The 14,008-nt window shown below is 51.2% G+C and overlaps 1 protein-coding gene across 2 annotated transcripts in view; it reads left to right on the top strand.

Moving 5' to 3' along the window:
- PHF21B (PHD finger protein 21B) overlaps positions 1 to 14,008 on the top strand; it is a gene marked incomplete at both ends in the record, with an annotated part of 93,503 nt that overhangs the window by 62,787 nt on the left and 16,708 nt on the right. For both annotated transcript variants that reach the window (XM_079714589.1, XM_079714590.1), the window contains 3 exons: positions 7,349 to 7,441; positions 9,458 to 9,808; positions 12,135 to 12,275. In XM_079714589.1, the coding sequence (XP_079570715.1) occupies positions 7,349 to 7,441; positions 9,458 to 9,808; positions 12,135 to 12,275 (585 nt within the window). The remainder of the gene's footprint in view (positions 1 to 7,348; positions 7,442 to 9,457; positions 9,809 to 12,134; positions 12,276 to 14,008) is intronic.

The raw sequence follows: 14,008 nt of genomic DNA, 5'->3' as shown, positions 1-14,008 counted from the left end.
TGAAGGCTTAGAACCACAGATGGTGGCATCCACAAGACACGCGGACCAGAGCAAAAGAGGTACCCAGAGAAGAATCCATATGGAAACACACAGGGCACAGGCGCCCACGTGGATGCCAGAGAATGGAGTAGCTGGTACAAAAACACAGCCGGAAACGGACGCACAGCAACCCTCATGCCTTTCCGTGCAGAGACACACGGACTGGAAAAACACACAGACGGCACACACCCCTCGTCCGGAGGGCTTGATTGGGCATCTTAGCCAGAAGGGAGTCCCCAGGGAAAGCAGCTTTGTGCCTGTTCTCTGGCTCCTGTAGGTGTTGGGCATGGATTTGCTCTTGTGTTCCCGGGGCCCTGGAATCTCTGGCTACCTGTCACCTGTGCAGGGATCCCTGCACCCAGGGGACCACACAGCTCCGCTCACTGAGGGAGTGAAGTGCCCGTGTGGGCCTTTCATCACGGAACCTGCTGGATGGACAGGCCAGCTTCTTCTCATCCTGTGGTCCCCAGGTTGATGGAATCGTCTGGAAGCTTGTGAGTCAAATGGTGCTCCCTTCGTGCCTGCTTCTCACCTGGGGCCGGGGCCTAGGGGTTGTGATGCCAATGAGACAGCAGGTCCAGGGGAGGGAGAGGGCACAGCCTTCCTTGTGCATCCCTTTGTAGAAGCCGGGTAGAGCCTTTAAAATGGGCATTGGGCAGGGCTCACTGAGCGGTGCTGGAGGGGGACTGAAAACGGCACTGTGGATTGAGACGCTTCCTCTTAAAGTGACCACGTCTGTTTGGATGCTCTCTGCCTTGCATATAAAGCTCTGTTCCAACAAACGTCCACAGTGAATTTCCAGTTAAATGTGGATAATTTGGCTTCATGCAGAGAGGCAAGCAGCTGGCTGGAAGGACGTGAACCTCAGAGTTTTGCCCACTTTAGGGCAGGTGGAAAATTCTAGAGGAGGGAGGAACCATCCCATCATAATTAGGAGAAGCAGCTCTGTGGGTGGTGGGCCTCTGCTGTGTCATTTGGAGAAGGATGACACTCATTCCAGGGACAGAGAGCTATAAGGGGGGAAGTAGGGGGGTTATTTTTAGCAGCTTTGTTAGAATAATATATACAATAAATTATCATATTTAAAGTGTGCAAGATGTTTGACATAGGTCTACGTCTACACCTGTGAAACCACCACCGGAATCAAGATAGTAAACACACCCTTGACCCTCAAAAATTTCCCTGTGTCTTTGATCCCTTCCTCCGATCCCCTCATCTCCACACAACCTCTGATCCCTTTAGATGAGTTTGCATTTTCTGGAATTTCATATAAATGGCATCATACAATAGTCCTTTTTTTTGTCTTGCTCCATTCAGCAAAATTACTTTGAGATTCATCCACGTTGTGTGTATCAATTACTTATTCCTTTTTTATTTCTGAGTCATATTCCATTGGGTGGATTTGCCACAGTTTGTTCCTCTGTGGACCTGTTGATGAACATCTGGGCTGTTTCCAGTTTGGGCGATCACAAGTAGAGCTGCTGTGAACGTTCTGGAACAAGCCTCTGTGTGGGCATGTGCTTTCATTTTTCTTGGGTAATGCCTAGGGGTAGAATGTTTTAGTTGGGACTGCTGTAACAAAATACCACCCACTGGGGGTGGGGTGGGGCTTAAACAACAGACATTTATTCCTCACAGTTCTGGAAGCTGGGAGGTCCAAGATCAAGGTGCTGGCTGATTTGGTTTGCGGTGCAAACCCTCTTCCTGATTTGCAGATGGATGCTGTCTTTGTCCATTCGGGCTGCTATAACAAAATACCACAGACTGGGTGATCAGGGTGCCAGCATGGTCAGGTGAGGGCTCTCTTTCTGGCTGCAGACTTCTTGGTGTATTCTTGCCTGGGGGAAGGAGCTAAGAGTCTCTGCAGCCTTTTTTATAGGCACGAGTCCCATTCATTTCACCAGGATTCCCCCCTCCTGGCTTAAGCACCTCCCAAAGGCCCTGCCTTCTAACATCATCACATTGAGAGTTAGGATTCCAACAAGCGAATTTTAGGGGGACACAAACGTTTAAACCATGGCAGGCTCCTTGCTGTGTCCTCACGTGGCAGAGAGAGAGGGGAAGCAAGGCCTCTTAGGTTTGTCCTCATGAAGACACTAATCCCATCGTGAGGACTCTACCCTCATGACCTGGTCACCCGCAAAGGCTCCATCTCCAAAAGCATCACACTGGGGATTAGCGTTTCAACATACAAGTCTTGGGGGGACGGACATCAACGTTCAGTCCATAGCATTAAATGTATATTTAACTTTCTGCGAAACTGCCACACTGTTCCAGTGTGATTACACTGCATTATGTTCCCAAGAGTAGTGTATGCACTGCTCCACGTCCTCACCAGCTCTGGACTTGGTCAGCCTTTTTTATTGTAGCCGTCTGAATGGGTGCATAGTGGTGTCTTAGTGTGGTTTAATTCACATTTCTCTAACGAATGATGTTTAGTATCTCTTCATTTGCTTATTTGTCATCAGCATATCTTCTTTAGTGATGTGTTCTCTTCAGATCAGTTTTTAATTGGGTTGTTTGTTTTCCAGTTATTGGGTTTTGACAGTTGTTTTATACATTCTGGATACAAGTCTTTTATCAGATAGGTAATTTGCACATGTTTTTTCCCAGTCTGTGGCTCGTTTTTTTTTTTTTTTTTTTTTTTGCGATACGCGGGCCTCTCACTGTTGTGGCCTCTCCCGTTGCGGAGCACAGGCTCCAGACGCGCAGACTCAGCGGCCATGGCTCACAGGCCCAGCCGCTCCGCAGCATGTGGGATCTTCCCGGACCGGGCACGAACCCATGTCCCCTGCATCGGCAGGCGGACTCTCAACCACTGCGCCACCAGGGAAGCCCTGTGGCTCGTTTTTTCATTCTTTTAACACTGTCTTTCCAACGTCAGGAGTTTTTAATTTTTTGAAGTCTAGTGTATTAATGTGTCCTTATATGGATTATGCTTTTGGTGTTGTATCCAAGACACACACTGTGTGTGCCTAACCCACAGCCCCAAAGATTTTCTCCTGTGCTTTCTCCTAGAAATTTTACAGTTTTAGGCTTTACATTTAGGTTTCTGATCCATTTGGGTTTTTAAAAAAATATGTGAGATGTATGTCTTGTTTGTTTTTAATATATGAGTATCTACTTGTTCCAACACCATTTGTGAAACTGTTGTCCTTTCTCCACTATGTTAATGGAATTTGCAGCCTTTGCTGAAAAATCAATTGACCATATATGTTTGAGTCTATTTTTGGACTCTGTTCAGTTCCGTTGATCTATTATTTGCATAACTTAACACCTATACCACACTGTCTCGATTACTGTAGCTTTATAATAGGTCTTAAAGTTGGGAAATATAAGTCCTTCACTTTGTTTGTTTGATGTTGTTTTGGCTATTCTGGGTCCTTTGCATTTCCACATGCATTTAAAAAGGACCTTGTCATTTTCTACCCTTTTTGGGGTGTATTTTGATGGAGGCTGTATTGAAACCATAGGTCGATTTGGGGAGCATTTACATCTTAATAATACTGGCCTCTGATCCATGGTTATGGTATGTCTCTCTCTTTATGCAAGTCTTTTTAAACTTTCTCTCATCAGTGTTTGAAAGTTCTTAGTGTACAGCTCTTATACAGCTATTGTCATATTTATCCCTAAGTATTCCTCATTTCTTGATGCTGTTATAAATGGCAGGTAAACATTTTTTAAAAATTTCTAAATGTTCTTGCTAGTATATAGAAATACAATTGCTTTTTGTATGTTGAACTTGTATACCTACAACCTCGCTAAGCTCAATTATTAGTTCTAACAGCCTTTTTTTGTAGATTCTGTCAGATTTTCTACGTAGTTGCTATCGCCATCTGCAGAGACAGTTTTATTTCTTCTTCCTAATCTGAAGGCCTTTTCTTTCTTTTTCTTGCCTTATTGCACTGGCTAGGACTTCTAGTCCAATGGCAACAGGAGTGGTAAGAGAACATCCCTGCCTCATTCCTGATCTCAGTGGAAGAACATTCATCATTAAGTATGATGGTAGCTGTTCTTTTTGTGTGTGTGTGTGTGTGTGGTATGCAGTTCTCTCACTGTTGTGGCCTCTCCCATTGCGGAGCACAGGCTCCGGATGCGCAGGCTCAGCGGCCATGGCTCACGGGCCCAGCTGCTCCGCGGCGTGGGGGATCTTCCTGGACCTGGGCACGAACCCGCGTCCCCTGCATCAGCAGGTGGACCCCCAACCACTGCGCCACCAGCGAAGCCCTAGCTGTTCATTTTTTATAGATGCCTTTTATCAGGTTAAGGAAGTTACTTTCTCTTCCTAGTTTGCTGAAATTCTTTATCATGAATGGTTGTTGAATTTTGTTCAGTGCTTTCTCTGCATACATTGAGATAACCATATCAATTTTTTCTTACTGATTTTCACATGGTGATGCAGCCTTGCATTCCTGGGATAAGTTCAACTCATTCAGGATGTATTATCCTTCATATTATTGCTGGGGGTGATTTGCTGACACTTTGTTAAGAATTTTGGCCTCTGAGTTCAAGAGAGAACCTCTCTGGTCACTGGTGGTTTGGCTGGCCCCAAGTGAGAGATGCCTCTCCCCATCAGGCAGGCTCATGGGGTACAAACGTGGCCATGTGGAACCTCCCCTTCATCAGCTGTAGGTAGTGTTGATTCCTAGGAAAGGGACCTTAGGCAAACGGGCACCCCAAAACACATCCTCTGTATTTGTGTGGGCCTGGAGTCCCTGGGAGCGTGTCATCTCCCATCTCCACATCCTAAATATCCACCCTGCTGCAGGTGTGGCCATCCCATCATGCACTGGAAAGAGCCCTGACTCGGAGGCTGAGATTTGAGTGTGTGTTGGGGTGAGCCCTGGTCATGGCCCCTCCTGAGTTAGCACAGTGGGGACATATATCAAGGGCCCAAAATAGTCCTACCTTTTAAAATTTCTACCCATTGATGGACTTCCCTGGTGGTGCAGTGGTTAAGAAGCCGCCTGCCAATGCAGGGGGACACGGGTTCAATCCCTGGTCTGGGAAGATCCCACATGCTGCGGAGCAGCTAAGCCCGTGTGCCACAACTACTAAGCCTGTGCTCTAGATCCTGGGAGCCACAACTACTGAGCCCAAGTGCCACAACTACTGAAGCCTGCGCACCCTAGAGCCTGTGAGCTGAAAGTACTGAGCCCACGTGCTGCAACTACTGATGCCCACATGCCTAGAGCCCGTGCTCCGCAAGAAGAGAAGCCACCCCAATGAGAAGCCCCCGCTCACTGCAACTAGAAAAAAGCCCGCGTGCAGCAGCGAAGACCCAGTGCAGACTAACTAACTAACTAACTAAATTAATTAATAAAATTCCTACCCATTGATTCCTGTTTTCAGACTCTGTCCTACAGAAATACTTTGTGATGTGGAAATGGCTTTATCCATAGAGATATGTATTGTACCACTGTTTATTAATCGGAAAAGGATGGGAATAAAACCCAAATTTTTAGGAGGATGGGATTGGCTGAGGAAATAGCATGATGTCTGCTGAATGAAAGACTCTATAACCATTAAAGGAGTGATTTATGGAGATTGTAACAACGTCAGGAAACCTTACATGTGTCCTTAAGTACAAGTAGAAAAACAGGTTACACATCACATTCTGTTTGGTGTGAGTGGTGCTGTGTCTTTGGGTAAAATGAGAGTGGATTCCACTCTGGGGAAATGAGGAAAGACAAGTCCAAGGAAACTGGGAAGGAAGGAAACTCCAAGTTTAGCATGATTTTTTTCTTAATGAACCTTTGCTTGTTCTTTCTTTTTTTTTTTTTTTCGCTACACGGGCCTCTCACTGTTGTGGCCTCTCCCGTTGCGGAGCACAGGCTCCGGACGTGCAGGCTCAGCGGCCATGGCTCACGGGCCCAGCCGCTCCGCGGCATGTGGGATCTTCCCGGACCGGGGCATGAACCCATGTCCCCTGCATCGGCAGGCGGACTCTCAACCACTGAACCACCAGGGAAGCCCCCCTTCGCTGGTTCTTATTAGTAGCCTCCTTTATTTTGTCAAGATATACATCATGGGGGCTTCCCTGGTGGCGCAGTGGTTGAGAGTCTGCCTGCCGATGCAGGGGACACGGGTTCGTGCCCCGGTCCGGGAGGATCCCACATGCCACGGAGCGGCTGGGCCCGTGAGCCATGGCCGCTGAGCCCGCGCATCCAGAGCCTGTGCTCCGCAACGGGAGAGGCCACAACAGTGAGAGGCCCGCGTACCGCAAAAAAAAAAAAAAAAAAAAAAAAAGATATACATCATGTTTACTAAATAACCTGTCCTGAAATTTGGCAGGATTATTGAGGTCACAACTATAGGCAGATTGAGCTGTATGTACTCTGTAAACTTAATGTGATTTTTATAAATCTAATAAACTCCTTATTCTCCCTTCTCTGTCTTTCCTGCTCTATTCTCTCTCCCTCTTCTCTGTCTCTCAGACTCTCTCCTTCCTTCATTTTCTTTCTGCCCCTTCCTCCCTCCTTTTCACTTTGCATGTTTGTATGTTCATAGGTCAAATAAAATAACAAAAAATGTTTGCAAAGGCTTCCCTGGTGGCGCAGTGGTTGAGAGTCCGCCTGCCGACGCAGGGGACACGGGTTCGTGCCCCGGTCCGGGAAGATGCCACATGCCGTGGAGCCGCTGGGCCCGTGAGCCATGGCCGCTGAGCCTGTGCGTCCGGAGCCTGTGCTCCGCAACGGGAGAGGCCACAACAGTGAGAGGCCCGCGTACCACAAAAAAAAAAAAAAAAAAAAAATGTTTACAGGGAATCAATATGAAAAAAATACAAACAGGTTACAGAATTCCACATACGGCTATAGAGAAAATGTACTTAAAAGGAAGCTAGGGCTTCCCTGGTGGCGCAGTGGTTGGGAGTCTGCCTGCCGATGCGGGGGACACGGGTTCGTGCCCCGGTCCGGGAGGATCCCATGTGCCGCGGAGTGGCTGGGCCCGTGGGCCATGGCCGCTGGTCCTGCACGTCTGGAGCCTGTGCTCTGCAATGGGAGAGGCCACAACAGTGAGGCCTGCGTACCGCAAAAAAAAAAAAAAAAAAAAGGAAGCTAATGTGAGACAGTGATAGTTTTCCGGGGATGCCATTCTCTTTCTTTTTCTGGTTTCCAAAATTTCTTGCATGATACATATTACTTTCATGATTTAAAAGCTTACCATTAAGAGAGGAAAGCAGAGTTCACTGTCTCCAAGGCACCCCTGCGCCGCCAGGCTGGGGAGAGTCGCCGGGTCCCAGCTGGGTGGGGTCGCGTGAGTCCCGGTGCCGTGTCCTGTCTCAGTGCCGCCCTCCTCTGTCTTCCAGGCTTTGGGAACCATCACTGCAGTGCCTGTCACGGGTCCTCAGGTGAGCTCCTTGCAGAGGTTGGCCGGGCAAGGAGCGGCAGTGCTACCTCAGGTAAGCAGCCTGCGGGTGGGCCCCGGGCTGTCTGTCTGTCTGTCTGTCCACAGCCCCTCAGCAGTGAGGTTTAGGTGAGCCCTGAGCTGGGTGTGACGTCGTGGGAGTCCCTTTCCTCTCCTGCCTCCTCTGCCTGCCCTTCAGAGGAGGTGTTTGGACCAGACCCAGTTTTTCACACAGTGAGGAATTGAGAAATCAATTTAGTGGGTCATGACCAGGATTTTTTTTTTAATGGAATAAACTAGGCTGGACTAGAAGACAGCAGAAAATACCAAGACGCATCATAAGCACTTTTTCGTGAACAATTTTTTTCTGGACTGGATCATGACGTAATGGAGATTTTTTTATATATAAATTTATTGATTGATTGATTATTTTTGGCTGCATTGGGTCTTCGTTGCTGCACGTGGGCTTTCTCTAGTTGTGATGAACAGGAGCTACTCTGCGTTGCGATGCATGGGCTTCTTATTGCAGTGGCTTCTCTTGTTTCGGAGCACGGGCTCTAGGCATGCAGGCTCAGTAGTTGTGGCATGTGGGCTCAGTAGTTGTGGCTCACGGGCTCTAGAGCACAGGCTCAGTAGTTGTGGTGCACGGGCTTAGTTGCTCCGCAGCATGTGGGGTCTTCCCAGTCCAGGGCTCGAACCCGTGTCCCCTGCATAGCAGGCAGATTCTTAACCACTGCACCACCAGGGAAGTCCTAATGGAGATTTTTGAATATGGGTCACAGTCAAAAAAGTGTTAGAAACTCTGGACAAAAGGGTGCATTTCAGGAGATGGCGCAGACGCCAGGCCATAGGCCTGGGTTCCAGCCAGGGTCCCCCACTGGGCTCTGCACTTTGGGCAAGTCATCTGGGCTGCGTCTCGTCTTCAGAGAGGGTGGTGCCAGTGCCTCCCTGGCGGCCGTGAGGACTAAATCGGGGCACAAAGCCTTTGTAGCCAGGCCTGGTCTGGAGCAGAAGCCTGCTGGGTACCGCCCAGTATGCAGCTTTGCGGGGCACCTGCTGCTGAGCTGCGAGGGGCTGCCAGCTGCACAGGCGACAACGGCTCCTGCCTGTCCTGGGGCTGCAGGCCTGGGCAGATGCCCCCAGCTCGAGGACAGTGAGGGGCGGCTGCCCTGGGCCCTCTTGTCCTTGTGGCAGCCTCGCTGAATGCCCACCTGTGCTGAATTAGACAGGATCCTGTCTCCAAGAGGCTCAGATTCCAGGAGGGGGACAGACAGAGAATCAGACGATTTGAACCCAGAGTGATTGGCCTGAATCAGACAGATTCACGGGGGCTATGGGAGCCTTGAGGAGGCTCATAGCCTGCCTGGGGGTCAGGGAGGGCTTCCTGGAGGAGATGGTGCTAGAAGCAGGGCTCTGAGGGTAGGAAGTCTTGCTAGTCCAAGGTGGAGGCAGGCTTCAGGGGACGAGCACCCCAGAAGGATACTGGAGCATGAGGACACAGGGGTGAGAAAAGGAGGCAGGTGGCAGTGGGGAGACCAGAACCGCAGGCCTGGTGCCACTGGAAGGGGAAGTGGGAGCGGACATAGCACTGGAGACGTCAGCAGAGGCCTTCTGGGGGCTTTGGATATGGAGTAAAATGGAGCTGAGCTTTGTCCATCAGTGACTTGATGGCTGTGAGGAGCTACAGAAGGCTTTTGAGCAAAAGGGAGGGTCAGGACTGGGCTTCAAGGAAAGGCTTCTGCTCAAGGTCAGTGCTGTTTTCCTAGGAGTTTTCACTCCCACGTACACCCCTCAACTGTAAAAGTCCAAGGGCCACCTCTCCCTCTGCCCCAATATATGCGTGCACACACACGCACACAGGCACACACCCACGACCAGAGCCCCCGGGCCAGTCAGTGCACGCCCAGGGCCCGGGCAGCCTTGTCAGGTCCATGGTTTCTCCGCTGCCATCTCCTCACCTCTAACGTGGGAGTCCCTGACCAGGTCATGTCTGTGCCCCTGTCATCTGCCGTGGCTGTCATCACCCCGTCTGTGTGTCTATCTGACTGTGCCACTGTCCCTCCCTCCCCAGGTTAGGCCAAAGACTCTGATTCCAGACAGCCTCCCCATCACCCCGGGTCGGGACCGGCCACCCAAGCAGCCCCCAACCTTCCAGAAGGCCACCGTGGTCAGTATCAAGAACCCCAGCCCAGCCCTTCCCACTGCCAACAACACCGTGAGCCATGTGCCAACGCCCGGCAGCCAGCCTCGTGCCCTCGCCGCGCCTGCCACCGTCACCTCTCCTCTGAGCAGTGCTGGGGTAGCCTATGCCCTCATCTCCACCGCCCCCAGCAATGCCAACGCCATGGCCCCCAGCACCGCCGTGTCCGTGGTCAGCGACAGCGTCAAAGTCCAGCCCCTCCTCATCAGTGCCGACAACAAGGTGAGGGTGCCTGCGGGCAGGCTCCCCGAGGGGCCAGGTGAAGGGGGCCCGGGCAGAATGAATGACCAGATGGCGGAACGATTAGGTGGCCAAAGGAATGGAGTGTGAACAGAGGACTGAATGAACAGCGTGGGAATGAACAATAAGTGAATGAATCAGTGTGTGAATGGGGGGGTGGGGGTGGGGCGTGTACCAGTGAATGAATAAATCAGTGGTAGAATGAATGGTGTGTGAATGAGGGTGTGGATGAGTGAATGAATTGGCGTGGGAATAATGGGGGTACAAGGGAATGAATATGTGAGCAAAAGACTGTGTGGCTGAATGAATTAATACCAGTAGGAAAAGAATGATTGGTCGATGGATGAATTACTTCACTTGTTGGAATAATTAATTAATAAAATGTGTGGCCAAGTGGACAACTGGAAGAGTCTCTGCCAACGGAGGGAGATAGTCAAGGACTTTTGGGACCCTGGGTGCCTGAACGGAATATCTATGATTTGTTGCCAAGATTTAAAACTAAGATCCTCTTCCTGTTCCCCTCTGAGCTCCTTGATGATTGTGTCAGGTGTTTGGGGCTGCACAGGAGGTTCCATTTCCTCTCTTTGGTCTCTTTTCCTCTGTTTCCAATTCAGGGTCCACCAGGCTGCCCCTCTCTTGCTTATGGCCCGTGTCCCCTACTTCCCAGCCCTAGTGTCAGCCACTCTCCTGCAGCCGTATGTTATTGCACTCAGTATATTTCTGGGTATGTTTTTGAGCTCTCCCACTTAGGGACAGTATCCCCAAGGATTCTCCAAGCCTAAAGAATTATCGCCAGCCAGGGTCGGATGGCAAGTTCCAGTGAGGAAACGTGCACCGCAGGATGGTACCTGGTCCAGAGGGGGTGCTTAGCAGATGTTTGTTGGTTGAGTGTGCTTTTTTCACTGCAACCTCACTAGCATTCAGTGTTGTCATTTTTAAATGCTTTTTGCTCCTTTAGTTGATGCAAACAGATGCTGGTCGTTGAAAGTGGAATTCCTTTGGTTAGTATTGAACTTGAAGGTTTCCCTGTACTTTTCAAGAATCCTGTCTCCTTCCATGTGACTCATCTGAGGATATTCTTTGCCCTTTTTCTGCGGGGGATCTTACTGTTTTCTTCCCATGAATATAAAAAGGGAGGATTTTTTTCCATCCAGAGAATTCTGGGATTTCAAAATTATGTTACAAAGAAGAACAAAGTCCTTTCCCTTAAGCCAGCAGAAAAATGGGATGCATTTTCTCTTCATGTGTAAGAGCTTCAAATTCACAAGTCACAGAAAACGAAAAAAAAGAAAAAAAAAAAAGTCTGCTGCAAGTATCCGAGAAAAAAATTCACAAGTCACTATGTGTTCTTAGGAGGGAAAAACAATTCGAGTCAGTCCTGGTTGAGGCCAGACCCAGGGCTGCTCCTGGTAAATTCTTTTACCTAGATCCATGAAAAAGAACGATTCTTTCCCAATTCAATGTCCAAAAAAATAAATAAGCTAGATGATTCACAGGTGAAGGCAATTGTGGCCTAGGGAGAGGCCGGGCAGCAGAAGTCAATCTCAAACTTCTCAGCTCCAGGCACCTCACCCCAACCAATGAGACCTGAACCCCATGAGGACCACTGGATCGGGGCTGCTCTGCCTGATGCTGAGTGGGGTCTAGACTCCTCTCCCCCTCTCCATCCCCCCAGGATTGGCAGGGCCCCTCAGAGTGAGCAAAACGGGACCTCCTTTCTCCCACCTGCCCGAACCCCCAGGCCAGGTTTGAGCACCTCAGAAACAGTGGCCTGGGTGTGTGGGGGTGGGTGGGGCAGGGCAGGCAGCCATACAGACCCGGGAAGGGTCCCAGCCCCTCTGCTACCTAACCTGATGACCTCAGGCAGGGAGCAGGTCTGAGCCCTCTCAGCCTCAGTTTCCCTGCATGTGATCTGGGGAGAAAGAAACCCAACCTGCCTTGAGTTCTTGCCACCTGAATCTTCACAGCCGGCCTGGAAGTAGGTATTGCGAAGGTGTGACTGATAAGGAAGCGGAGGCTCAGAGATGTGAAGTGACCTCCCTGAGGGCACACAGCTGGGAGACAGTAGCACAGGATTGGACCCAGGCCTTCTGGTTCCTAAACCAGGACCGTTTCTCGTGCAGACTGTCCTTAGGGTGCAGGCACCCCGTGGACTGGAGAGGTGGGTGCAGGCCTCCTCGTTCCTCTGTGATCGCGCCATTCGAGGCCCTGTGCCCGTCTGGGGCGGACACACCTGGCCCTGGGCTCTGTGTGCCTGCCCTCCCTGGGCCCTCCAGTTCCCCCCTTCACCCCTCTGCCCCGTCTCCAGGTCATCATCATTCAGCCTCAAGTGCAGACGCAGCCCGAGAGCACGGCGGAGTCGCGGCCGCCCACAGAGGAGCCATCTCAGGGAGCTCAGGCCACCAAAAAGAAGAAGGAAGACCGGCCCCCGAGCCAGGAGAACCCCGAGGTGGGTGGCTGTGGTCTGGGGGCCGCTGTAGGACACGGCTGCCTAGGGAGTGGGGATGGGCCTCACTCTGACAAGCCCAGAGCACAGCCGCCCTGGGCAGTGGGAGCTCCAGGCAGCACTGGCCCAGTGAGCTGAGGTCTCAGCCTTTGTGTGTCCCGGATTTGCTGGCCGAGCGGCAGCGTGGGGCAGTGGTTAGCACCAACCGTAGACCAGACTGCCTGGATTTGCATCCCAGTGCAGGTGTGGCGGGGTGCACGGGGGTGGGGAGCAGATCGCGTCTGTTTCCTTATCTGTGAGGATGGCACAGGTGAGTCTGCCTTCCTGGCGGCGTTCTTGGGAGGATCCCACGAGTCAGTGTCTGCCGAGGCCCCAGAACAGTGCCTGGGCACTGCTGGCTGTTACCCACCACCCCAAGCCCCCGCTGTCACCACCCGTCCCCCTGTCCTCAGGACCCTCCGTCCAGGGGACAGCGCTGCTCTTGGCACATGTGGCCCTAAAGCAGCCCTGCTCCTCCCTCCACCCCACTGTTCACTGAACGTCTGAAGGTGGCACAGCAGGACCCTGAATGCCTTAAACGTCAGCTCTTTGTGGAATTTTTGGTCACAGCAAGCGACATCCTTGTGTTCCTGCTTGCATCCTCAGCCATCCTGGGCCCAAATCACCACCCCCTGGGCCTTTCTCCATGTGACTGCCCCTGCCTAGCCCCCATTTCTCTCCCTATTGACTGGTTTATCTTACAAGATTCCCTTCAGAAACCACCTCCTCCAGGCAGCCTTCCCTGACCACCCATTCCCAGCAGGCAGAAGAGATCCCTCTGGGCTCCTCCAGTTCCTTCTGATTCTTTTTATCAAAGTGCTGTCATCCAAAGAAGTCATTCATCCATTCATTTATTTGTCGATCGTGTCTTAGCCTTTGCTGCAGGCCAGGCTCTGGGCTGAGGGTGGGGACACTGAGACGGGGCAGTTGTAGTCCATCCTGGCTCTAGGGAAACTCACTCCTACTGGCAGACACAGGCACGACCACTAGGACTTGAACTTGGGTTAAAAAAATGTCAGGTGTCAGAGAGTTACAGATTCTGAGCTGTGGGAGATCCAGGGAGAGGGAGAGAGCCGTGTTTCCATCTGGAAGGACTGCGGAAGGCCTTGCAGGGGAGGGGCACAATCGAAGGGACCAGCGGAACAGGTGGGGTTTCAGAAAAAGAGCAAGAGGCAGGGGGAGGGCACTGCCTGGGCAGAGGGGAAAGGACTCAGCACTCCCAGGAAAGTCAGCTGGTCTGTTTGGACCGTGGGTAGCATGTGTGCGTGAGAATTTCTAGACATGGGGTTAAAGATAGACATCAGAGCCCAATCCTGGACGACCCGATGCATGCTGCCGAGGTGGAACTGGATTCCTTGGGTAGTGGGGAGCCATGGAATATCTTTGAGCAGGAGAGTGACTTGGTTATTGTCCTTTGACATGTCTAGAAAGCCTGCCGGGAATTCATAGAGTCGACCAGTCACCGAGGCTGAGATGGAGCCAGTTCTGTCTCAAGAGAGACAACGCGTTCCATTTGGTGGCAATGCATGAGCCCCTACCGTATGCGGGGTGAGGCCTGGGGCCAGCTCGCAGCTCAGGCTCCCATGAGCACCCTTCTGTCCTCCCATGGGGTTTGCTGCACCCTTAATTTTCGGGAAGGTTTCCTGGGTACATTCTCTTTGTTCTTTCAAAGTATATCTTAGTCAATTATTGTGCAT

The sequence above is a fragment of the Hyperoodon ampullatus genome (genome assembly GCF_949752795.1).
Source record: "Hyperoodon ampullatus genome assembly, chromosome: 11".
NCBI classification, from domain to species: Eukaryota; Metazoa; Chordata; class Mammalia; order Artiodactyla; family Ziphiidae; genus Hyperoodon; species Hyperoodon ampullatus.
The sequence above is the reverse complement of the archived record's forward strand: the minus strand, read 5'-3'. Positions and strand labels throughout refer to the sequence as shown.